Genomic DNA, 26,201 nt, shown 5'->3' with positions numbered 1-26,201 from the left:
TGAACCGTTCACTCGCCAAATCACACTTACCTCCTGTTTCTGCAGCCCATCTAGCTTGTCTGCACTGCTCTCTTCTTTATCCACATTTCCCCTAAAGAAAGCAATTCAGCAGGAGTTGAGTCTGCACAAGCTTCATAAGACAAGGTATTTCTGACAGAGCTCTCCATGCATTAATTCAATTAATGCAGGGGCAAGCAGTGCTGGCTACATCCCTTTGCTGACCTAACACAAAAGTATAACCCAGTTTTCAAACACCGTGCATAGGCCTTCTCATAACTGTATGGAAGCAGATACAAACATAACTCACACCCAGTCTATGGAAAGGATTTCTCAAGAGTACACTACTCGTGATATATTTCATACAAGCCAGGACTCCTCATCTGCCAATTTACAGCACCACTCTGAATCACTTAGACCCTCTGAGTGCTGCTCCTAGAGAGACAACAGCATCTAGACCCAAGGACCACATGCCCTTTCAGGGAACATTCTGGGCCCACATGCTAGAAGAGGGCCCACACACCTGCCAAAAGTAGGAGGGGTTAAAAATGGATGTTTAAATCCCACTCTGTTTCATACACACCCATGCATTTTCACATATAACACACCTGTTTTTACACATAGCATACATGCACAACCATTTTCACACAACACCCACTCATTCACACAATAGCACACACATGCACGCACACACACACCTGAAAATATCTCCCATGCAGCAACCAGGCTTTCTAAAAGCCTCTAAACCCAGTGCAGGGTTTGCATGATTTTTTGCAGAGGGTGGTTACAGCACTCAGGGAGGACAGGGTTAGCTCTTCCCTCTCCAGAGAGATACACACACACAAACTGAAGATGCCTCCCACACAGCCACTTAACCAATGGTGCCAATGGGGGATTTAAAAAAACAAACACCTAACTGCAGTGCTGGAGGGCAGAGGGCTGAATTCAGGGGCCTCATTCCCACCCCGATTGAGACAGTCAGTACTGTTGCTGAAGTATGGATTGTGTTTGCGTTGTAAGCAACTCTGCTTCAGTGGCAGACTGATTGCTGCCCAACATGGGCTTACCTTTCTGGAGCATCCTGCACTCCATCAATGACACTCTGCTCTGCAGACAGCAGCATCTCATCTGGCATGCCTACCTTCTCAAGGAAGCACAGGGCTGGGTCAGCTCGCATAGCATTGTACCGTTCATAGCCTGAAAAGACACAGGAGTTTATACTGATATTCTTCCATGCACTTCCAAACTTGTCCCTACTACCATTCCCTTAATGTCCACATAAGCAGCAAGAAACAGTCAGAGGTAGGACCAGTGGGCTGCCTACTATATATGGCCCAGCACTGTGACTGAATAAGTTCACCTCGCTATATTGCATAATATAGGAAGAGTGTGAAGGCAATGAATGGTGAAATCTTCAAAGCCAGAGGAGGGCCAAGCAGGATTTCAAGTATTCAGTGGACAGCATAACTCATTACCTCTTACCATGATAAAATAAACATGTAAGTTAAGGAATTATATGGAAAACAGTTCTAAAAACATATATTATTAAATAGCCATTGAAATCACTTTTACACTAAATTATAACCTATAATTATTTCTTTACAAATCAACCCATTACAAACTACCAAATAAATACTTTAATATAATATTACAATTGTAACATGTATTCTTTTTCTTTTATGCAACCAAAGCACACAATACATAACCATTCAATCATCTTTCATTCCCATCACTCAAACTTTGCATGATTTACAGAGAAATCCTATGCATGTTTGCTAGAAAGTAAGTTCCACTGAGTTCAATGGAGCTTACTCACAGTTTAGTGCGCACAGGATTGGAGCCTTAGACAGGTCACAGAATACAGGGTACATGAAGCCCTGCCTATGTTTTTCCCATAGAAGGATGGGAAAAGGACAACTGAGAAACAGAAAGCTGTGAGATTAAGTTATATTTTCAAAAAGTCTTCAGGAATTATCCCAAATTGTATCCAGTTCCCCACTCCCAGGAACAGCCTCATACTGTAGGAATGCCCATTAACATTCCAACCTCAATAAAAGGAAATACCATGTTTGAAAACTCCAATGAGCAGGGATTTGTCTGCATCAGCATTCCACCAATCAACAGGTATCTCCACGTAGTCAATGTCTGGCAGCAGGAAATCCAGATCTCTGTGAAACACAGGCACAGTTTATGTAGCAAAGTGTCTGGAACAGGCCCATGCATTCTACTGATTTGTATAAATTATAAGGGGAAGGAATTGAACACTATCTCTAAAGACTGGCAAAGAGAGGACTCGATAGAACTGGGGGTGGGGGTGGAAATTCCTCAACTATGGGGCCTCCATTCTGTCCCTGTTACCTATCACTACTGATATACCTCTAAGACTATCTTAAAGCCTGGTAGGTTCAAATCATCATCATCATTGGTGATCCTTCAAAATAACCTGGTCCTCAGCTGCCTAAAGCTTTAAAGGTTAATATGAGCACTTTAAATTGAACCCAGAATGAGTTGGTCATCAGTTTGCATCTTCACAACTTGAGGGAGACCACTTCCAAGACACTGCTATTCAGTATACTGTCTCAGCTGAAAGAGACTACTGCTCCAAGCATGCAACATTCATGATCAAGTATCCCAACTTGGATTTTGAAGGCATTGCTGAGGCAACAAACTATAGTTCCATGAGTTTCAATGACAAACTACTCAGACTATAGTGCGGGTTCCCATCTCATTTATGCAGGGCAGTAAACACAGGCCTCTAAAGCAGTTGTGGAACGAAGTAGGTCAAGGTATGCCACCTCTACTTGAGGACTGACATAATAGCAATTGGACCAAGAGCAACATGTTTTTCTTTCTCTTCGTATATTGCACAGTAACTCTACTAAACTGCAGAAACTAGCAGAGCCTGCCGTCTGTAATCCAGGCAACACTCCTCTGATCTGTATTCTGAATAGTAATTCTGTTCAGTTGTCTTGCTGTGTTTCTCCTCTCTCAGTGTGACCTTCTATTCTCACCCAGTGAGCTTATCACTTGCTTAAAGGATATTATGTGCTCCAGTGAAGGACACAAAAAGCAGTTCTTACAAACAATATTCACATATTTTTTCTTTCCCAAGTACTGTGAATCTCTCAGCAAAGTCCAACACCTATAATGTGTTGGGGAGTTTGTACTTCTAAGAATCAACTCTTGTTGATATTGGGATAAATATAATGTCCAATCAACAGTTGTTTAAATAATAATTAGTTAAATTCAACAATAATTAGTAAAATTCAAATAATAATTAGTAAAATTCAACATAAGCCTTACTTAGAGGAAATACACTGAAATGAATGGGACTGAAGTTAGTCATGTCTAACTTAAGTCACATTTATTTCAATGGGTTTACTCTAAGTAGAATTTATGTTGGATTTTCCCTTATATTTATACTTTGAATGGTCTTAATTTTGTGAACTGCCCAGACAGCTTCGGCTACTGGGTGGTGTAGAAATGCAATAAATAAATAAATAGCTCTAACAAACAGCCCTTAAATTAGGATTGTAATTTAAAACTCAAGTACCTGAATCTTAGGAATCAAAATTAAGTATTAGTACAGCTCCGGAAATTAGTAGTTACATTTATCTGGAGTGCCAGGTCATTTTCTGTTATTTTAGACTGCCACCTTGGACTTTGCCAGAGAAAAGCTTTATGACTGTATGCGACACCAAATATTTATATCTTGGTCGCAAGCTCTCACTTAATCTTTCTTTAAGACTATTTAAAGAACTACTTACTGCATTGTTAAAAATCTCTTTGGTCACTCCAAAAAATCTGAAGTTTTAGGCTTAGATAGTGATCAATATTTTTATGCTGTTTACAGATTTGTGATTTTAGTGCTGCAAAGTCAGCATTAAGAATTTACTATTGGATTTCTAATTTAAACATCTGTACTTATTATGTAAGATGGTTTCCTGCCTAAAAATAGTCCAAGGTGGCTCACAACACATAATAAAATAATAAGTCGAGCTAACAATCAAAATTCAATTTAAAACAGGATAAGAACAGCAATAGAACAATACATTCACTAAAAGCGCAAGTTTATAAAAGTAGAAGAAAGAAATAACAGCTTCAGCATAATTAACAGTCAGTTTAAAAACCAGGTTTAATATGTGCCCTATCAAAAGCTTATCTAAAAAGACAAGTCTTTACAGTATGGCAGAAGGCACTCCGACCATCAGAGAGGGGGTAAGGCAACCCTCCCTTGGGAGGGAGCTTCAGAGCCTAGGCATAACCACCTTCTCCTTGCCCCTGAGAAGGTGGATCATTGGGACAGATGTAACACAAGAGGTGTTCTGCTGATGACCTAAGTAACAGGCAAGTTCATACAGGAGAAAGTGGTCTTTTTAGATAACCTGGTTGCAAACTGTAAAGGGTTCTTTAGCTGAGTTTCCTTTCAGCTTAAGTATCCATTTATTGCACCATTCCTGTATTTCAAATTTGTTTCTTGTGTTTAGCTGATTCGTCAACTTGACAGACTTTTAGGATTTAAAAAAGCAATAAAGACTGATCTGTTCCGGCAGGCCTATCCAGTGAAATTTTAGAATGGTTTTAGGATGTTTTAAGGATGTTTTAATCATGTATGCTATGTTTTTAATCAGTTTTTAATGTGTTTTATATTACTGTTGTTCCCTGCCTCAATCCAAGTGGAGAGGCGGGTAAGAAATACATTATTATTATTGTTGTTGTTGTTGTTATAATCATTTTTTTATGATCATGTTTCTTTGTCTTCATTTAGAATAACATTCTTTCCTATTTAGTTTTGCTGATCAGTTTTTATTGATCATTTGTGTCAATTTAATGTATGCATTTTATTTAGTTAGATGAAGTTCACTTATATTTTTCAATACGTTTGAAAAATCTTATGGCCAATTCCAAATACTGATTGCATTCCCAAATTTGTGAAAAGCTTTGTAATTAGAGACCATGGGTTCTTCTGAACTTTCAACACGGTTTCTTGTGAAAGCTCTACTCTGGCCACATTCACAGCTGTAATTTTGTGGTTTACTTAAATACTTCATTTCATCCCCATCTCCAGATTAGGCCTTAGGTCTGCTATTGGAGTTTTGCTATTCATGGGTTTTCTTCCTAATTGTACTTAATGTCAGTCTCATCTGAATGCAATTTTCAGGGAATCTTACAAATACTACACTGATCTCTTTAAAATGTAATTTACACTAAGGAAATCTATGCATTCATAGAGTTCAATAATCTCCCGCTGAGTGCACACACAAGAGTACTGCAACCCAAGCACATGGTTATGTTTCCAATATGGTGGCTATAGATTATAAAGTAAAATTCCAGAAGGCTGATGTAACATACTTGGCAGGGGTTCCTTCAAAGGCTTTGTCAGCTGCCTCCCCAAGCACTTCGGCTTTCAAGTAGTAGAGCATCCGCACCCGCAACAGCACCCTGACAAAAAGAAAAGCAGTCGGTGAGATTCAAAAAGTGAACCTGAGCTTCCAACCTGATCTCCAGTTCCACTGACACAACCTTCAAGGTCCATAAGATCTACTAGTTTGTTCACTGGCAATTGGAAGGTGCTAGTTCTGCCTTCCAAAACTGGCACTGAAGGGGCCAAGTCTCACTTCTGGAAGAGGAAGCCACCAGAAAGCCATGTTGGTGAATAAGTAGCAGTGATTAAGTGACACCTCACTTGCTGTACCATCAGCATGTTGAGCCACCTGGCTGTAAAGCCACTGAGAAAGTGTTGGGTGATAGGCAGCCAAATAAACTCAACCCACACCAGCAGATAACCTAACTGGGGTTATTACCCAACGTATGTGTACAAAAGATTAAAAGAAAATACACAGGAGATAAGAAAGCTGTGCAAGAGCAGATGATATGCTGCAAATAATGAAAGCAAATAAAATATAACCCAGAAACCTCACACACATACCAGGCCTGCCAAAAACAGATAGTTAATGGAGAAACACACTCTTGTTATCTCCATACTGACTATCCAGTCCCAGCTGAATTGCATTTGGGATATAGGGGAGCTGAGGTTCCATGCATCAAAAGTTGCCAGCTGTAAAGCCTTCCCCAGGAAATCATGGAAACATTGCAGAGATCCACAAGGCAACAGGTACTGGTGTGTGTGTGTGAGAGAGAGAGAGAGAGAGAGAGAGAGAGAGAAAGAGAGAGAGAGAGAGAAAGGAAGCAATTGCCCTTCCCACTCCTGATCAAGTTGTCCTCAATCTTCATGAATAGGTGTCAAGAAATAAGGCCCCCCTTCCTCCCCATAACCTCAATTTCCTGAGCCAGTTCTTAGTCAGTTTCAGCAATGACTCAGGAGTTATTTTCGGGGAGCCTGGTGTGTGTGTGTGTGTGTGTGTGTGTGTGTGTGTGTGTGTGTGTGTGTGAGAGAGAGAGAGAGAGAGAGAGAGAGAGAGAGATCTAACTCCTAGCACCAAAAGTATGAAAGCTGGACTTCCTTCCTTCCTTCCTTTCCCAGGAGGAAGTCAGAATGAAATGAAATTCGAGATCTGTCTTTAGAGCACATGCACAGCTGTTCACTGGCCAAGCAGGAGTGGACCATGAATGCATTCTAGAGTCCCCCAGTCAGGCCCCTTTTTGCTCACTTGTTGCAATGTTGTTTTAGGTGCTTTTTGTAGCTGTCATCATGAAGGACGATCTCAGGGTTGCAGGTGGTGAGCCAGTCTGCATTCTTGATCTCAGGGAGCAGCATCTGGCTCTTCGTTTTCTTCCCCTTCCTCCCTCTTGGCACTGGGGCTGATAAGCCTGCAACAGGCAAGAGGGAGCACATGAGCAGCACTGCTGGCTCAGGGATGGCTCTGCATACTTGAAAAGGCAGTGCAGAAGTTCAAGGAGTGGCAGGGCATGGAGAGGACAGATTCTCACATACATAAAATAGATCAGATAGAACCTGGGGTGAAAACATGTAACAATATCACCCACATTAGGTAGTTTGAATGCAAGAGGCCAGATAACAAGGCAGGCTCTTGGGCACTTTTGAAGGCCTCTATCATGCAACACACCAAAGCCTGTTTTCAAAGAGCTGGTCCAATCCCACACAAGCTGAAAAAGATTCCTCTTCCTGAATTTCCCAAAGGTTCGTACACATGGTTCCTGAAGAAGCTGAAGGATGTATGGAATAAGACACAGGGCTCAGAAACACTGCAATGATCTGTCCACCAGCATACCCATACCTGAACACACATACCACACACCCCTACACATTGACTTCAGACACATCTTTCTAATTCTCTAAGTGCTTGACAGAACATAGACTGAATCTCTTCCCCTTCATACAAATAAACTTCTTGCCACTGGTTGACACATCTATCTTTCATGCCCGTCCCTCCTCCTCCCCACTCCACCCCCCCAGAAAAATGGAGTTATGCAGCCATGTTCTCAAGAGAAAGAAGATTCTGGTAACAACCATGACATGTAAATCATACTAATCTCAATACATTTCAAATATCTGGGCTGTTACAGTGAGGAAGGAGTTACCCTTTGGACTGAAACTGCTGCTCAGACCTCCACAGAATGCAACACTTTAGCAGTTTGACTGAAGTAATTAGCATTTCTCATGTCTCCCATTTAAAAAACAGAGGCTGCTGACTTCTGTAATACTTTGCTCCTGGGTTATCCTGACAACTAATCTAACAGGGAAGAGCATGTTTTTAGTCTCAATTATAGCCTGCATGCAGAGATGAGGGCATTCTGGGATTCTGCATGAGCTCAGAAGAAGCACAGGCTTTGATATCAGGAGCAGAATGCGGCACTGACAACTGGCCATTTACCCCTGCAGCAGCCAGCTTATGTCCACTGTGCCATAGCCAAACAGGAGGAAATGAAGAAAAGTTCCTGGGCAAAATAAAGACAACACCCACTACAATAACTAGAGGATAAAAATGAAAGGATCACTTTGTAAGAAAAGGACTAAGCCCTCAAAACAAAGAACATAAAGCAGATTCTCTGAGCCTGTAAATGCAATGGTCAGAACAAACCTCAATGGGAAAGTATTCACTCCACCTCACAAAGCATAGCAATTGGTGACAGGTTTCCTCTCAAGGGGAGGGGGAATAAGTGCAGGCTAAGCACCTTGGCTAAAGCTCTAAACCAGCCTTCCTCAACCTGGGGCGCTCCAGATGTGTTGGACTACAACTCCCAGAATGACCCAGCCAGGGAGATGCAGTCCAACACATCTGGAGCGCCCCAGGTTGAGGAAGGCTGCTCTAAACTATTTCCAGCAAGCTGGCTATGCATGGAACCCATGTCTATGAATGCACAGAGACCACAAAAAAGCGGCTGCCCCAATTTTATCTAACACCTTGCCCATGAAACTCAGCTGCCCCACAACCACCTCCAGCTGTCTTTCAGCACATGGTTAAGGCATGTTTATTTCAGCAGGGTTTCACATTGCTAAGTACCTGATGCTTAATTTAAAGGTCGTTTCATGTGCTGTTCCTGCCCCTGTTATATTTTTATGATTTTTTTATTTTATACATAGTTATACAACATTGTGATTTTAATACGATGTACACTAGCCTGAGTGGTACATAGGCCCTAAAGGATCAAGATAGAAATTCCTATACAAAATAAAATAACTATCCCATCAAGCTATACAAGTTCAGAAGAAGCACAACATTCGGTATTAGGAACGGAATTCAGTCTTCCAAGAAACTCAATTATTCTTTCTAAGCAAAACTTTATAGATTTTGAGGACTGTTTAGGCTACTTGGTGTGAACAGTGCCAGACAGCATTTCAGAAGCCAGAAGTGAGCCTGAGCTTGGGATTTCAGTGCCCTACATAGCTCCTCCCTCCCCACAACTAGCAGATGTCTGTGCCTAACATGCATAAGGAATACAGGTTGCAGTATTAAACGCTTCTTAGCACAGAATTTAGTACAGAACTGGGTCAGTGTGTCTGGCAGGAACCTAATCTGTAGTTTACAGAAGCTAATTAAATACTACTACAAAATGAGAATGGTACCTGAATGGTTCTGCAGGGCCTGGTTCTGTCCATCCTTTGTTGGAGTGATCAAGTCCCAGATAAAACTCTTAATTTTCTCATCTCCCTTATAATGTCTGACACAGTAGACCAAGAGTGCTCGACAGATCATTTCCATATCTTTCTCATTGAGATGCCATTTAAATCGGCCATGGGTCAGGATGTCTTTCCAGCGCCCCCAGCTTGAAAAACAAGAAGTGTATCATAAGGATTCATGGAATTTCTCTAGCATCTTATATTCTACACTTTATTGAAAGTTTATCAAAGATGCCTGCCAAGCTCATAAGGAAAGGAAGAGACAAAAACAGCAAAAATTAAAAATGAAAATGAGGAGGGTATTGGGTAAAGAGAAACCCCACAAGGAATGTCAAAAAGCCAAAAACAAAGGGATAGGTAAAAATGATGTTCTATTCAACGAAAGAGAAAGGTTCCGACAGATTTCGGACCACATGCAGGTCCTTCTTCTGGGAAAACTTTAAAAAAAAACTTGTTTCAGTTTTCTTTCTTCAGGGAAAACTAAAAAAACTTTTGCCATTCATTGGGAGAAGAGGTAGCTACAGAGCCAAAGAGATTCTCTTGCCACAGAAGTCAATATTCCTCCCACATGTTTCCCTCTAAGAATCACAGAAAATGCTACAGATGGTAGAATTTTGAAAAGACCGGACAGCTTTTCTGATTTTAATTCTTCAAAGATTGCTAAGCCAAGAGGCCCCCTCCCACCTTCTAGCAAAGGCTTAAACCTAAAATAAAAAATAAAAATGCTGCAATCTTAGGATAATATGAGGCTGAGCTCTCAAGGAACGCTTAACAAAGAGACGCACCCAAATATAAGTAGGTTCTTCTCCACACGGAAGCACTCTGCCCGTAAGTAGCGACGTGTTCTTTCATTGAGACGTCGTGAGCGTGTAGGCCTCTCATCTGAGTCACTGTCTAGCTCAGAGAACTCCATAAGTTCATCCTCCTCAAAGGAATTGTAGTGCTTGGTCTGTTTGCGGACACGGGGCCTGTCAATCACTAGGCTCTCCTGTAGAGTAAAACAAAACAGTGATAACTCCTTGAATCTGCATCCTCTCTTTCTTTTTCTCTCTCTCTCCATACTTAGGGACTAGATTAATTTCATGACCTGGGATGTCAGAAGTCCATTATGACATCCTTTTATGGGAGTTTAAATGATCTAAGGCCAAATTTGTGATAATTACTGGACATTCAATTTTTACTTAGCACTCATATGGTATTTTGTCGCTTTTCATAATTACATGGTTTTCATAATTACCTTTTTTGTTTTGTGTAGCTGATTTCACATACCTTGGGGTCAAAAACACACCAAAATATACATTATTTTTATACTTTGATCTTATATGAAAGGTGATGTCTGAATAGTATATTACATAAACGTATTATGCATCTCTATTTAAGTGTTTTGTTTTAAATGTATTTTGTAATTACTTATTGGAATCCAGACTTAACCTGACTTTTGAAAATGTTTCGAATCTGTTTTTAAAGCTGGTATTTAAAAAGATGTGACGCGATGAGAAATGGCTTAAATGCTGTCCCTGAGAATCAAGAAACTAAAAATCAGATCATGAAAAGGTAAATCTATAGATTTTTCAGGAGTAAATACTAATATACTTCTCTCTTTAAAAAAAGAAAGTTTCACAGCTAAAAATGACCATTAGTTGGTAAATCTACTTACAAGAAGATTTGGCCACACATAAAATGGAGACTGTGCTCCTTCCCCCACTTTCCTGCTTGTTTGTCACAGTGATTTTCTATGCTCTCCACCCACGCTCATAGCTGTATATGTGAACCTCTCTATTATGGCAGCAAAACAAGAGGAAAAACGCTTTGTGATCTGTTGCTTAGCAATCTTCCCTCTGCTGCTATCTAAGCCCCCTTCTGCCATGGCTGCTGTTGATGTTGCCGCTGCCCAAGCTGCAGTTTTAGAAGGCAGGACCCCTAGGGTATACGCTGAGGCAGACACCACAGAGGATGGCTTCTGCCAGAGGAAGCTACAGCAGAGCAAACCAGCTGTTGGATGGAACAAGCGGGCACAATGACTGGGCTCTGGAGAAGAAGGCCACATATGTTTTCTTTTCCTTCCAGGTACAGAAACAGATCAGTTCTCCTCCCTCTCCACCAAAATATGCAGCATCCACATTCTTTGTCTTCAATGTTCCTAGCTAGAAAGACAGGCTGTGATGGCTGGAGCAGCCACAGGGCCCATACAGTCACTGCTGATGGCAAAGAGAATCTCAGATTTTACCTTCAAAACCGGGGTGCGGGGGAGATTGTGCCCTTTGCATTTAATGCCAGCAACTGCCTTAAAAGCAAGCATGGATGGAAAGAGGAGGAAAGACAGCATCCTCTTGGGGGCACGACCATCTTGGCACTGGCAGAGTACAGATTGCGAGGGTGGGAATAAATTTAGTTGCCAGTATCAGGGAAGGACAATGTAAGGCTACTGGACTGCCAAAATCCAAAGGTTGGATCATTGTCTGCATTTTTCCCTAGCCCAGTACAAGGGACCGTTTCCTTTTATTCCCTACCCCTGGGGAGGGGGGGAATACAGCTGTTGACTTGAGCTTAAAGACACAATGGGTGAACATTCACTACCAGAATGTTAAAAATACACGGATTAATTTATTAATAGTTAATTCATCAAAGCTGTTCTTATAAAATCTGAACGTGGCAGTATTTTCACTCCAAGTGGTGAATGTCTGCTATAAATACAACAAAATTTTAAGAGAAAAATAATATTGCTGTAATAAGGTTTCCCTCTGGCGCCTGCTGTTTGTGTCGCCCTGTACGGATTTTTCACTTTAAAAACAGCAATGTAAAAGAAATCAGCAAAAGGGGGGCGGAGATAGATCAGTTTTTAAAGGAACAGACTTAATTATATGCTTGAATTTTACATTCCCACAATGTCAGTTGATTTGATTTCACAGTACAGAATATCTAAATTGCTAAGTGTGGGAGTGGAGGATAAATTGCATCTGGTGCTCAATTTAGAAACAGCTTTAAAATTGAAAAAAGCATTGAATGATCAGCCATTAAAAACCATACCAACTTCATTCAGAATTTTAATATTGACTTCAATCACTGTGTTTTGTTTTGTTACATATCTTGAACCTTAAAAGTTCTCTTTCCTCGTGCTGATTTTTAAGTGATACTATTCCATCCTACTTTGGAGAGCTTTATGCAAGTGAGTGAGTGTAAGCATGTGTGTGTGTGTGTGTGTTTGTGTTTAGGTAAACATTTTCTATACTAGACTGCAATCCTAAGCAAGCTTGCTTGAATGTAAAATCAATGGAGATTTACTTCCAGGTAAACATGTTAAGGTATTAAACATGTGCAACCATTCCAAGCTAAATTGATGGATATGGCTAAAATATTCACACATATATGAGAGATAAGAAGCAGGAGGGAAACAGACAGATACAAATTCATATGCATTGAAAATATAGTTAGTAACTTTTCAAAAAAAAAAACAGAGGAAAGCTGAATTTCTAACACTATGAACCCATGTTAGGCTGTTAAGAAACCGTGAAGCTATGCCTAGTGAATCATTAGGAATTCCTAATGTTGCAGCATTGCTGAAGCTAAGTCAGCACGGACCTCAACAGGTCTTTGGATGAGAATCCCCATGTAAAAGCAAGACACAAGTAAAATAAAGACATACTTTTTAGAAGCCAGAGTGAAGCCAGACCCAATCTGCAAAGAGGACAGGCCTTAACTTGCAGTGCTCCCTCAACACACAATATACACACAACTTAGATCTACTGTAAGCGTTGCCAGTCAAAGCTACCTGCTTAATAAAGTTATTATAATCTGGTATCCTGACCCCAGGGGTAGGTTGGACTACTGAGCTATCCCTGACTGGGTCAATAACACTGCTCACAGGCCAGTCTTCAGGCCAAGGACTTAAGTAAGAACCTATGCTGTCAGGATAGTTTCTAAGAAGTAGGTACAGGAAAAGGATGACAAACCCAGAGTTCCTGCAAAAGAGACTCTGGTACAGTCCACATCCAGCTCCTATATACCAGCAGTGGATAAAAGCCTCAATACAAGCCTTACCCCTGACACAACTTCAATGCAAACAGCTGTCTGGATATATATGTTTACGCATGCATTGTATTTGTGTTTCCAGAACAGGAACACCATAATTACCTTTTCATTCTTTGCATCTGTATCCAACTCTGCTATTTTTGCCCATTTCTGCCAGAAATTGGGATCATCTAATGAAATGTCAGTTCTGTTTCCAGAAGCAACAAAGCTGGCCTGGGAATGAAATGAAAGTTATTAAACTATAATTCACAAAGCAGCAGAACAAAGTAGGCATGAGCCCCTTATGCACAGCCACAATCGTATGTTTACTATGAGAGTAAAGTCTTAGAATATGGAACTTGGATCAGAGAGCTGGGATGGGGAACCAGTGGCCCTCCAGATGTTGTTGGACTACAATTCCCATCACCATAGCCATATGCCATATTGGTTGGGGCTGATGGGAGTTGGAGTCCAAAAATAATCTGAAGGGCCACAAGTTCCCCACCCCTGAATTAGAGCATGCCCAGCTACTGGATTTCAATGGAAGAGCACAGAGGGGCAAGCAACTTTGAAGATGTAGCAAGCAGCTCTATCTTTCTTTCTTACTCTAAGGCAGGGATGGGCAACTGGTGGCCCTCCAAATGTTCTGGCCCTCCAAATGTTCTGCCCTAGCCAGCATAGCTAATCCCAGGGCATAGCCTGAAAGGACATGTGGCAGCCACCTTACTGAAGTCAAGCTTGGTCTAGTCAGTGCTTGGAGACGAGACCATCTGGAAATCTCATGTGGCCACCTTGAGGTCCATGATGGAAGAAAGGTGGGAAATACTGCTCTGAAGTAAACTCCAAGGGCCTGATCTAGACATAGGGGCAGGGTATTTTAACAATTTGCCTCCTGCTGTAATCCGGGTCCAGGGACCCTACACTTGTCATTGTCATTGTCAAAAAGTGAGGTATTTCTTTTAACAACTCCTAATTTGAATCTCAAAGAATTCTGAGAAGTGCTGAAAAATGGAGTTTTCTGGCTAATTAAATGTACCAAGCTTTACATCTACCTATTCTGACGTATAAAGCTGATAACAGATTTCAAATCCAAAAACACATTGGCTGCATTTGGACTAGGGATGCCGGAGAAATCTGCAATGGATTCAAATGAATCTGGATTTCTATGAGTCCAACCTGTGGACTCCGCAGCGGACCAGCTTTTCCCAAGTTGCAGGCTGTGAATTTATGGACTAGGGGGAGAGGGAAGGGACTTGCACAAGTGTATACTAGTGTAACTGCAAAGGCACATTTGCAAACAGGAAAGAAATTCTCGTACAACCCATCAATGCACGGACAACAGAACGAAAGACACATCAACAATATGTGAAACACAGATAGAACAAAATCCACACATCCCTAGTTTGCACTTCACACTAAACCAGCCTCCCCACAACCTGTTACCCTCCAGACGTTCTGGACTACAACTCTCAGCATTCTTGACAACTGGCTTTGCTGACTGGGGCTAATGGGAGTTGAAATCCAAAATATCTGGAGGGTACCTTTGTATAAAAACCTCATTAGTATATGGAAGGCAGAAATCATGGCTAGAGCAAAGTCAGAAGACAATAGACAGAAAAACAACTCCAATTACCCTATCTAGCCATTTATCCCCATTAGAACATTTTCCTCCTTTCTTTGCTACAGATACCCACTGCCCAATTGCAATTCTGATTGATAACCCTGTCTTTCTAACTCCATTGCACTTCTTTAGCAGCCATCGGTAGCGTCAAAGGAAGAAGGTGGGGATACTAGTTATTTGAGAGATCCTAACCGAAGACACAATGGCACAGGAAGGCAGGAGAAGTTTAAACTTTATGCAAACAAATGCCTGTCAGACTCAGAGAGGGCTTGAAGAAAACAACAGGGCTGGGCAGCAGCTAGATACTCTTGCCATCCCAATCGTTTCAAAGCCATGCTCTCTTTTGCAAGCATGCTCCTGATGAAAAAAGAAAGCATTTTTCACCCGGAAGACTTAGCCAATTTTGTCCCCAGTCACAAGACAGAGCACACTAACCTTGGAGAACGTGGAGCCCTTCCCTTCAGTCTGGATCGTGATGGTCTGGGTTCTGCGCTGCAGGATTTGGTCAATATCTTCTTCACAGAATTTGGAGCCTTCATCTTCCTCATCCATCAGAGCCCCATATGCTCCTTTTCGCAACAAGTCTTCGACCTCCATTTTGGAGAGCTGCTGTACCTTCCAGAGAGACAGAGAGACAGACTCTGAGCTTGGCTGCAGAACAGAAAGAAAGGGCACGAACTCTGGCAACTTCTAAAAGTAGGTTGCCATCGGATGTCTCTCTGGAGAGGAAGAGGAATGAAGATGAGCACAGATACACACACACACACACACACACACACACACACACACACACACACTCAAGGTCCTGGCTCTTCAAGGCCTCCTTACCCCGTTGTTGCTCCCCTTCCGGTTAATGTCCTGCAGCACTGCTTTGTCTAAGCCAAGCTTCAAGCTGGCCTTGTCAAACATCTCCCGTTCATAGGAATTCCTGGTTATGAGGCGATAGACCTTCACTGCCTTGCTTTGCCCTATCCGATGGCAGCGGGCCTGAGCCTACAGAAAAAAGAAAGGTGGCAGAATTGGGGGGAAGGGAATTCAGCTTCCTTCAAGGAGATCTCTCCCCACCCCAACACCACTCATGCCACCCTCAAAAGGTTAAGCCTACCCCCCCCCCAATAAATTCACTTTATCTGGATGTAGCCAGTGAAGGATTAGCAATATGAAATGCCTTGAAAGGTATCAGCACAAAAGATTATATTCAAACAACCAAAGCATTTTCAGAAACAAGAACTGTAGGTTTTACTTTTATTTTTAATTACTTTTATTTTTAATTACTTTTATTAATACAAAATCACTGAAAACTAAAAGTGCATGTACACCTGAAGCGTGAAAATGCATATACACCCACAACTAGATACCCTAGTTATGAATGGGGAAAAGATTTCTATTTGTAGTTCATGCCTCTTCAAGCACCATCATCTACCGAGTAGGGATGGGGAAGAAATTCATTTGGTTTGCATTTAAATACATACCGACCTAATTTCATGTTCCTGAACTAATATGTGAACTGGAATGCAATTACTCTTCAATTTTCACACTTCTCTAAATTTTACAAGGCAGCTCTGTTGTTTTAAAATGTGTACAAAAATGTGTACACTAGGGAAATTGTGCATGCACAAAATTGCATACATTCGGAGAAGTGCGTGTAAAACTGCCTATGGATTTTTACTGAAACATTTGCAAACTGATGCGGAAATGGGACAGAAGTTTGAAAGTTGTTGAAAGCAAAACAGAAAGATTCATCCATCCATAATGCTAAGCAACCGAATTCCCATTTTCCCCATATGCTCTACGTAACCTGTACCCCGAGATGGCACTGAGTCTCCAGTTTAGCCAGCCCCTTGGGCCACCTGTTCCCATCCCAAGGCTGTTGCCAGTACCTGCAGGTCATTCTGTGGATTCCAGTCTGAGTCAAAGATGATGCAGGTGTCAGCAGCAGTAAGATTGATACCCAGCCCCCCGGCCCGTGTACAGAGCAAAAACACAAAGCGGTCTGAATCCGGCTTGCAGAAGCGGTCGATGGCAGCCTGGCGTAGATTCCCACGCACCCGCCCATCAATGCGCTCGTAGGTGTATCTGTGTAAACCGGAGGACATGGGTCACTTTGGGAGTAACAAAAAAAGAACAGCACCACAGAACTAGGGCCTCCTGCCTCCAATTGCGGTCAAGGTAGTAACAGAGCTGCGATGGTAATGCTACGCTGACTCCATTACCTTTGTCCAGTGTAGTGGTTAAGAACACTAGCTATGAATTGACTGCACCAGTTTCAAATATCGTTCCAGATGTGAACTCATTGGGAGCCCTTAGACATGACAGTATTTCTTAACTTCAGCCCCGACCTTCTTTACAGGGTTTCTGTAAGGATTATTCAGATAACGTACATTAAGTGTTTTGAGGCCATGCAATCAAGTGCTAAAATATTTATTTATCCTCTTCCTCCTCCTCGAGACACATGCATAGGAGGCTAGGAGATGCCACAATACTAGCAAATGCTCCTGGTGCTCCAAGACCACGCACCTCCGTGCAATTCTATAAAACGCCAGCAAAATTGGTGTTGCTCAGATAATATCCTACAGCATCCTTCCCCAACCTGCTGCCCCTCCAGATGTATTGGAATGCAACTCCCATCATTCCATATAATCACACACACAAAAAGAGGGGAGGAGCCATACATCATTTACTCTGGTAGCAGTTGCTCTGCCCCAGTAGGTAAAGACTACTGCTGCTGCCTATTTAAATGATATATTGCTACTGCCCAGGACAGGGCCCTAGCAGCTGCTTCTCATTCTCTCTACGCATCTTCCTCCAATCTGCTGCCCTGCAGTTTCATTGGACAGCAACTCCCATCATTTCATGATGGATGGGAATAATGGGAAGTTGCAGTCCAATATATCTGGAGGTCACCAGGTTGAAGAAGGATACCCCATAAGTACTCCCATAATTCCACCCAAAGCCCTTGTTTTTCTTCAGAACTTTGGATGGTGCTGCAATGGCAAAATTATGGTCTTAGAGATGTTGCAAAATGGCCAAGAGTTAGATGGGCAATCCTTCCAGCAAGAGATTCCAGGAAAATTCGTACTCCAGCACAAAATCCACAGCAAGTCCAGTTGCTGCAGAGCCACAGGGTTCTTCTGTTCCAAAGCCATGATCTCGTTCTCTCTCACTTTGAGAGGACATCAACATTAAAAAAAAGGAGTCCTAAAGCCAGATTACCATTGCAAAGAATTGGAAAAACATTTCAATCCTAAAAATTTTGGGGCACCAATGCTATGTAACTTTGAAAAATACATCTATTTTTTTTGTCCCCAAATTAAGGTTTTAGGCTGCAGCCAGGCACCCTAATGCACAGGATTTTCCCAGCTGCGACACTGTAACTTGTGTTACGTCTGATACTATATCTCGCAGCCTTCTTTCCTCGTCACAATCACAGCCTGGAGCAAGATTCTTGGTAATGGGTGCAGGAGTGCTGCCCAGAGACCAGAACTCTGCCAGGGAGGTTGTTTTAAGGCAGCAGTGCCTGGTCCAGATGGAGGGGAAGGTGTGCACTACAGAGCAAGTAATAAATTGCAAGAGAGAAAGCTGCTGAAGCCATCTATATGCATAGAGAGGAAGCAATTGCATGGATCACAGAGTGAACTGGCACGATTTACAGTCAGTTGCAGCAAAAACAACAACAAAAACTCTTGTGGAGCCTTAGAGACAAAGACATTTATTACGGCACACACTTTCATGGACTCACTTCATCAGAGTGGACTCTAGTTCATGAAAGCTTATGCCATAATAATTATGCTAAGTCTTTAACATACCACCACATGACTCTTAATAGTTTTAGAGTGATATGGGAATTATTGATCTGTTTCTTAAATAGGAACATATTCAATAGTTCAAGACTATTTCTCCGTAGCCCAGTATCATTTTCAATGTCTGGCAGCAGCTCTTCAGGGTCTCAGGCGGAGGTCCTTGACATCAGCTGCTCCTTCTTAAGTGGGAGTGAACTGAGACCTTCAGTATGTGCTCTGTCACTGAGCTTCCTCCCCTGTGTATGCACTGAATTGCCTGCAGGCGCTGCTGTCCTCCATGAGACTGGGTCAGGGCAGACTGTGACTCATATGCACAGAGGAGAATGGATGCAGGGAAATGAGATGCAAGGGTTTGTGCTTGCTTTCACAACACAGCCCTTCACTTCCTCCCTCAACAGGAAAAAGGTGAGAAACGGTGTGCACATAAGAGGAGAACCCCAGGGGAAAGAGAAAGGTAAGGGGGTGAAGAAAGGAACCTGGGCAGAGGGTGAGGATAACATGGTATATATGCGTGCATTTGGAAGATGACAGTACAGCCTATCAGCTTGGCATGCTCTGGAAGGATATCATGGATCCAGGTGATGCTCTCTGTGGTGCGAGCTCCTGGGCTGTACTGACCGCCTCTGGATGAGATAATCCTCCAGGATATCAAGGCAGCGCACCATCTGCGAGAAGATCAGCACCTTGTGCCCGCCAGCAATCAGCTTCGGCAGCAGCTTATCAATCAACACCAGCTTGCCTGCTGCCTGGATCATCGCCTGCAGCTGGAAGTCAGGAGCATCTAGGCTGTGCGTTTTACGGAAATCCTCCAGGATCTTCTCCTCTGCCCCTGGCCCAGAAAGAGGGGGGAACATTCACTAGGGGCTCAGTTTGAATGAGCAACATTCAAAAGCATTCCCGCCCCACATCAATTTTCCAGCAGACTGCTTTGGGTGCCGCTCTTTATTGCCCACCGTGGCTTTTGTCAAGGAAATGTAAGGAGGGTGCAGAAGACACTCCCTAGCCCTCCTCCAGGCCCACACACACAGACTTTCCTTCCATGCATGCACCCACTCCATCACTGACTCATCAGCAATTGGTCCTTCTGGCAACCATAGACACGGATTGATAGCAGTGTGTTAGTGTTGCCAGGCTGCACAGATACAAGTAAGAAGTAGTAATAGTCATATCATCACCATCCTAAGGAAAACCCCATCCATCTACTACAAGAAGGCGCTGAAAGAGAGTCCCCCAGATTACTGATGATGGGCAAAGAGGAAAGTGCAGGGTCATCACTTCCCCATCAGAAGGCCAAGTGTGCTGGAGTATCCCGCTCCCAGCCCTACCCCTTACCATTGATGAGGTAGGGGTGGTTGCAGCACTTGCGCAGTTCCATCATGGTGTTGATGAGGTTGGGCATGTTGTGCTGGTTAGCACCCTTGGACAGGAAGCTGAAATTCTTCTCCAGGATGGCCCGATAATATTTCTTCTGGATGTTGGTCAGCTCTACCTCAATTATGGTCTCCTGTTTGGGCGCTAGATTCTTCTCCACATCATCCTTCAGCCGTCGCAGCATCATGGGTTTCAAGAGGGACTGGAGCTTCTTTACCTGCCAGGATGGGAATAAAGCATCTATAACAATGCTTATGGAGTCAGCTCAGACAACAACAGAAAGGCTCTATGTGATGCCAGGCCCAGCACATTGGTGAAATAAGTAACTGACCAGAAATCAAGACTTGTACATTCTAAAGATCATGTTATGGCAAAGCCATCTACTTCCTTTTCCTTTTGCCAGTCTTGAGCAGGAAAGGTGGCACACGCAACTACTGTACACAGTAGTACATGTATACCTAGAAAGTTGTATTCTTACTTATTGTGTAGGTGCCATTGAGTGAAAAATGGAATCGTGTGTGAATAGGGCACATATGCAAGTAAGCAACATGGCTTCCAATCTGATTCAGCGTGCAGATTTCTTGGGCACATGTAAAGCACATCATGTTAACAGCTGTGTGTTGATGAAGGCTACGATACTGGTATATGAAGGATGTGAGGACGTGTTGAAGAGGGTACTGTGTGCTTGTATACATTATGTGCATAGATGTACTTTGATGGGGTGGCATTCTCTTCAAGAAAAACACGTCAGGACAAGAACAGAGATTTGCTTTGCCAAAGAGAAGAAGAAGCATGCCATAACTTGGGCAATTCAACATCACCAGTTGTTTACATTCATACAGTTTTGCTTGCTCACAGAATACCAACTGCTTCCAAGGGCTTGACCCAATAGAGCTCTCAAGCTCATCTCAAAGCCATTAGCGACTCTACCCAACATGTACTTTCTAGGACTGAACTGAGCCCCTATTCAGCACCTCAGCCAAGAATCAACCCTGCAACTCTTCCAATTTACCTGCTCCTCTGTCTTGAGGTCCCCAAATTCCTCCAGGAAGGCTGTCTCAGATGGAAACTGCTGTGGCTCCAGAAAGTTGAGCAGGCTGAAAAGTTCCTCCACGGAGTTCTGCAAGGGTGTCCCAGTCAGCAGCACTTTGTGTTCCTATTCACCATGCAGGGAGAAATTAGGACAGGCACTTGCTGAAACAACAGCATTGGGCTGGACGCTGCTCCTGCTGGGCTTTTGCTTCCGGAACAGAGATAGCTGACTACAGGTCACTCTGCTGGTCAAAGATCCTTCTTTTAGCTCTGGGAGAAGAATGCTTCTGATGGGGTATTCTCACATCTTTACAGCAGCACCTATTCTACCCAGGCCACTACCCTCTGAGGGCTACACAAACATAGGTTTGCCAAACCAAATGGCTTTGAGCCATCTTCCTACAGGAAATCTTTCAACATTTCAAGCCGCTTGCTGTAAATGGCACTCAGAGGGCACAAGCTTTGACTGACGGACGACATTGCAACTCTCCTAAGGGTATAATTGAAAAATAGTGTGGAGAAACGCTATGCTGTCTTTGCCTCTAGTATGCACACGAAGAAAGTAGCACGTAGCTGGCTGGGAGCTATATCAGACTCTTCCCTTTGGCGCCTTTGAGAATCATGGAATTAAGTATGATCCTTTATGGCATGCCATAAACCACAAGGCTTGTGCTGCACTATAACAGAGCAAAATCTTGGAAACGGGCCACAGTGCAGCAATGAGAAGACTGTACACTGGGTCTCTCTCACACACAAGCATGCATGTCAATCAGTATCTTTCAGATATTCCCGTCACGGGCAGCATCAAATTCCCACAGAAGAGTGACACAATGAGGAAATTCTCACCAGACACATGAGCTTCAGCCCTTCCAGTAATTTGCAGTTCCTGTTCTTGAGCCGATGGGCCTCATCAATGACCACACAGCGCCACTGGATCTTCTTCAGTTCTGGGCAGTCAGCCAAGATCATCTCAAAGGTGGTGATGACTACGTGGAATTTGAAGAGCCCCGGAAGAGGGTTGCCCTGAGGATACCAAAACAAGAGGTGAGAATTCACTCTCTAGCGGACCAGTTAGGACCAATCAGTTAAGATTAGTCTGTTTGTGGCTCTTGGTTCAGAGCTTTACCAAAGTATCTGGAGCCCAAAAGCATTTCTCTGAAAATCAGCAAAAGAGGACTGGCAATTCCCACTTAAAGCCGAGGCCATGGAACTACATCACAGTGCTACCAACAACTAGCCAACACCAGTAACCTCCTACTCACTTTAGAGACTCAGCAGTTGCAAGTATCTAGCACAATTCCATTATCCATGTAGAATCATAAGAACATAAGAAGTGCCCTGATGCTGGATCAGACCGAGGGCCCTTCTAGTCAGTCCAGCACTCCGTTCACGCAGTGGCCAACCAGCCGTTGGCCAGGAACCAACAAAGCAAGACATGGTGCAACAGCACCCTCCCACCCATGTTCCACAGCAATTGGTGCACACAGGCTTACTGCCTCAGACACTGGAGGTAGCACATCCACTGAGCATATCCATGACTGCAAAAGGGTCACCACTAAATACAGTTTGAGCCCATTGCGGGACAAGCAGCCCAAACCAAGTCAGTGTCTCCCCCAAGGTTTCCAGGTGGTAGAGGTCCACTCTCTGCTTTCCAGACTCTGAGGCTCAAGCAAAGCAATTCAAATCTGACAGTGAATCCCATTTTGAGGATCCCTAAAAATGGATCAGCACTGAGTCATCTACAACATCCACACAGGCCCCAATGCCCTTTGATAACATGTAGATTGGCCTTTCACACCAGATGTAGGGTTAGACTCCCCAAAGCAACAAACTATTTTCTTGGCAAGTGACATCCCACCTCCTCCCCACCTTAGAGCATCGTGGGCAGACTTGCAGGAAGTCAACAAGCAACATACAACACGGTCATCACAAACCTGTGCATCTCGATACACCATCTCATACTGGTGGATCATCTGGCGGCTTATCTGGCTACCGTGGTACACAATGGCATTAATCTCTGTCCATGTACGGAACTCCCGCTCCCAGTTTGTGATGGTGGAGAGTGGGGCAATGATGAGGAATGGACCCCGAAGTCCCATCAGGTAAATCTCAGAGAGGAACGTAATAGACTGGATTGTCTTCCCCAAACCCATTTCATCAGCCAGAATGCAGTTTTTCCTGCAGAAATACCACAAGCAGGCATTAAAACAGGGGTGCAGAACCTCAGGCCTAGGGGCAAAATCTGGCCCTCCTGGGGTCCCAATTCAGCCCTGTGGGTTTCCCCAGAAGGCCACGCCCCTTCTCCCTGGCCCTTCCCCCTAACCACCAATTGTTGGGTGGTTTCATTGCTTTTGTACAACTTCCCCACCCCACCCACATTCTAAAAGGTTGATAATGCTTCTCCTAAGGCTTAGTTAATGGCAGTAAGAGCTTTAAGGTAAAATAGGCTGGAATTTTGGTCCCACTCCCTTTCGCTTTTGCTCTGTTTTTGCCTTTAGTCCTGCCATCCACTGGAATGCACCTCCCCCAAACGCTTCTCTGAAATGGAATCTGTCCCCAGGGCTAAAAGAGTTTCTGCACCCCTTCATTATAAGCTCTGTGGAGCACACTGTTGAGAAAGGCCTCCTGGAGACAATTCCTGGCTTTAACACTGGCACAACGCATTACCAAGGCAAGTCTTTTTCCCCATCAGGCTTTCCCCCATCTACCTATTTTGAAATATCGTTCTGTTTTTGGGGGTCATTTCCATATGCAGCAACATGTAGACACAATGCCGGATTAACTTCCCATGTTGCATATTCCCAACAGTTACAGATTTCTCCTCGTCTCCATATTCCTAGCATAGGTTATAGCCATGTTTGCACCAGCTATCCTGCTAACGAGTAGGAAGGCAAGCCAATAATATCCCCAAAGCCAAGCTGAAGTCTTTTACCATCTGCTTTGCCCCAAGAATAACTCTTCATGTTGCTGATGACTTTCACTGGAGATGCCCCGGTGCTATCTGCAGCTCACCTGTTGTACCAGTTAAAAAGCAGCCAATTCATTCCCTCCAGCTGGTACTCCCTCAATTGGTTGTTGTTCTTATAGTCCCGTGACTTCTCCAGCTTTTGCCAGGACTCAGAGGCAGGACGCTCCTGGAGAGAAAAACAGAAAGGAGTACAATGGCTGCTACAAAGACTACATTTCTCTCTCAGTCAGCTTATTTCCAAAATTGAGTGTAACTGCTATCTAGATCCTCAGTGCACCCTCTTAATATTCCACAGCAAGATATATATTTATGTATATGTATGGTATTAGCTGCAGCAGGACTGCTGTGTATTCACAGATTTCTAAGGGCAAAGGAAAAGGCCATCAAATTCAAACCACCACACCTACTCTAAGGGAGGGGAAACACTCTTGGCAGAGAATCTCTTCTGAAAGCAAAAGGTCCCTGTTTTACTACTTGGCACCTCCAGAGCTAGAAATGACTCCTCTGAAACCCTGGAAAGTCAAGATCAGTCAGTGTAGACAATATGGAGCTAGATGGACCAACGGTCCGACTGAATGTTAAGGCAGTTTTCTATGTTCCTAGGATTCTCTACACAATCTAATTCCTCTGGATTGAGCTATTATATGAGGGGTGGCGAGCCTAAACGATAACAATGGCACTAAAGCTCCTCCAGGGCAGCCCATCACCCATCATAACAAAAACAATGGCCTCCCTAAACCTGGTGCCCTCCAGGCGTTTGGGCTTCCAACTCCCATCAAGCCCCAGCCATCTGGGCCAATAGTCAGGAATGCTAGGAGTTGTAGCCCAAAACTCTGGAGAGCACTGGGTTGGGGAAGGCTGAAATAGACTCCGGCACATCAAAGGAGGCAGAAAACGACAACACTTTGCTAGAGGTCCTGACAACGATACAAGAATTTAGAACAGTTAGATGTTACAACAGTCTGGGCTTTCCGGCCTAATAATTTACAATGATACAAGAAGTGGCATTATTCTGGCTCTAGGACTATAGAGAGGGGAAGTAATGAGATGTCATATGTGAAACGCTTTGAACACTGGCAATGCCCTAGTAGCAGTAGTAATAGAAGTAGTCATTCATCAAGACGTTCATCAAGGCAAGGAAGAGGCGTCCCAAGGACAGAGCAAGGTTTCTCCTTCCACAAATGAGAGACGGAGATAAAGACACACGGGCAACATGAGTGTAGAGGGAGCTTTGTTTCCTTCCTTCTCTTTGGCCAGATCACATCCTGGGAGTCTGGTGAAGTAGTTAGCACTGCCTGCTCCCACAAGTTTTCCCACAGGATTGCAAGGCACAACATCAAAGTTAGGGCACTCCCATGATCCAGATTGCACTGAGTGACACAGCAGGAATTAGCAAGGTGTTTATAAAACAGATAGTTCTGTTGTTTTTCGTTTGTTTTTAAATCAAGCTAACGGGCTCTGTGGCAAAATCCCTTTCTGATCAAAAATATGATACTCAGTATATCTGTAATATAATGGAACAATGCAACACAAACCCCATCCACTAAGAAACATATTTTTGGCTCTTTGACACAAAAAATATCCCACACATGACCTTATCCAGAGTTATGGATTCCCTGGAGGAATGTAATTTTCCCTTTAGGGGTAGGCAACCTGGTGTACTCCTGTTAGTTTGGACAACAACTCCCATAATCCCTGACCATTGATCATGCTGTGTGGGACTGATTGGAGTTATAGTCCAAAATGTTTCAAGAGCACCAGACTGCCTAATCCATGCACCATGGTAAAGTATGTCCAGCTGTTCAAATACCAGCTACTTTTAGGGCTAGGATAAAGACTAGGTACCCAAGAAAAAGACTAGGTACCCAATGCTGCATTTGCTACTGAGCAAATTGCTCATGAAGAGTAATGTTTGAAAATACTTCTCCTCTATATAGAGGTCTTGTTAAAAAGGAGGTGTAATGTTATGTCTTTCAGAGCATTCCTATATAAGTTCAATGCAATTTACTGCCACATAACCGTGAATAGCATGGCAACCTAACTAACTGATGAACAAATTCTCTTAATGGAAACTCAGTGAAACACACTGGGAATTTTGTATTATACTAGACTATTTGTCCATCTTGTCCAACTGCTACTCTGACTGGCAGTAGCAGTCTCACATCCCCTATGTCCTGATCCTTTTAACTACGGCTGCTAGGGATTGAACCTGGGAATTTCTGCATGCAAAGCATGGAATCTGTCTTCAATTAGCTCTGCTCATGTTGGAGAGCCAATCATTTCAAACCTTCTTCCTGAGCATGACACCTACAAGCATCCCTGCACCATCTCACTGGAGCTCATAGCTCACAAGTCATGAAC

The 26,201-nt window shown here is 43.3% G+C and overlaps 1 protein-coding gene across 5 annotated transcripts in view; it reads right to left on the bottom strand.

Annotated features, from left to right (window-relative positions):
• CHD6 (chromodomain helicase DNA binding protein 6) overlaps positions 1 to 26,201 on the bottom strand; it is a 130,889-nt gene that overhangs the window by 18,789 nt on the left and 85,899 nt on the right. For 4 of the 5 annotated variants that reach the window (XM_063144946.1, XM_063144953.1, XM_063144969.1 and 1 more), the window contains 17 exons: positions 23,885 to 24,006; positions 22,807 to 23,050; positions 21,719 to 21,895; positions 20,853 to 20,996; positions 19,802 to 20,057; positions 19,088 to 19,298; positions 16,550 to 16,745; positions 15,498 to 15,662; positions 15,105 to 15,284; positions 13,172 to 13,282; positions 9,826 to 10,028; positions 8,987 to 9,186; positions 6,609 to 6,768; positions 5,350 to 5,439; positions 2,062 to 2,165; positions 1,065 to 1,194; positions 31 to 91 (listed from right to left, as the gene is read on the bottom strand). In XM_063144946.1, coding sequence (XP_063001016.1) covers positions 31 to 91; positions 1,065 to 1,194; positions 2,062 to 2,165; positions 5,350 to 5,439; positions 6,609 to 6,768; positions 8,987 to 9,186; positions 9,826 to 10,028; positions 13,172 to 13,282; positions 15,105 to 15,284; positions 15,498 to 15,662; positions 16,550 to 16,745; positions 19,088 to 19,298; positions 19,802 to 20,057; positions 20,853 to 20,996; positions 21,719 to 21,895; positions 22,807 to 23,050; positions 23,885 to 24,006 — 2,754 coding nt within the window. The remainder of the gene's footprint in view (positions 1 to 30; positions 92 to 1,064; positions 1,195 to 2,061; positions 2,166 to 5,349; positions 5,440 to 6,608; positions 6,769 to 8,986; positions 9,187 to 9,825; positions 10,029 to 13,171; positions 13,283 to 15,104; positions 15,285 to 15,497; positions 15,663 to 16,549; positions 16,746 to 19,087; positions 19,299 to 19,801; positions 20,058 to 20,852; positions 20,997 to 21,718; positions 21,896 to 22,806; positions 23,051 to 23,884; positions 24,007 to 26,201) is intronic. The other variant, XM_063144961.1, reaches the window with a different exon arrangement.

Source organism: Elgaria multicarinata, chromosome 1, assembly GCF_023053635.1.
Source record: "Elgaria multicarinata webbii isolate HBS135686 ecotype San Diego chromosome 1, rElgMul1.1.pri, whole genome shotgun sequence".
Classification (NCBI taxonomy): Eukaryota; Metazoa; Chordata; class Lepidosauria; order Squamata; family Anguidae; genus Elgaria; species Elgaria multicarinata.
The sequence above is the reverse complement of the archived record's forward strand: the minus strand, read 5'-3'. Positions and strand labels throughout refer to the sequence as shown.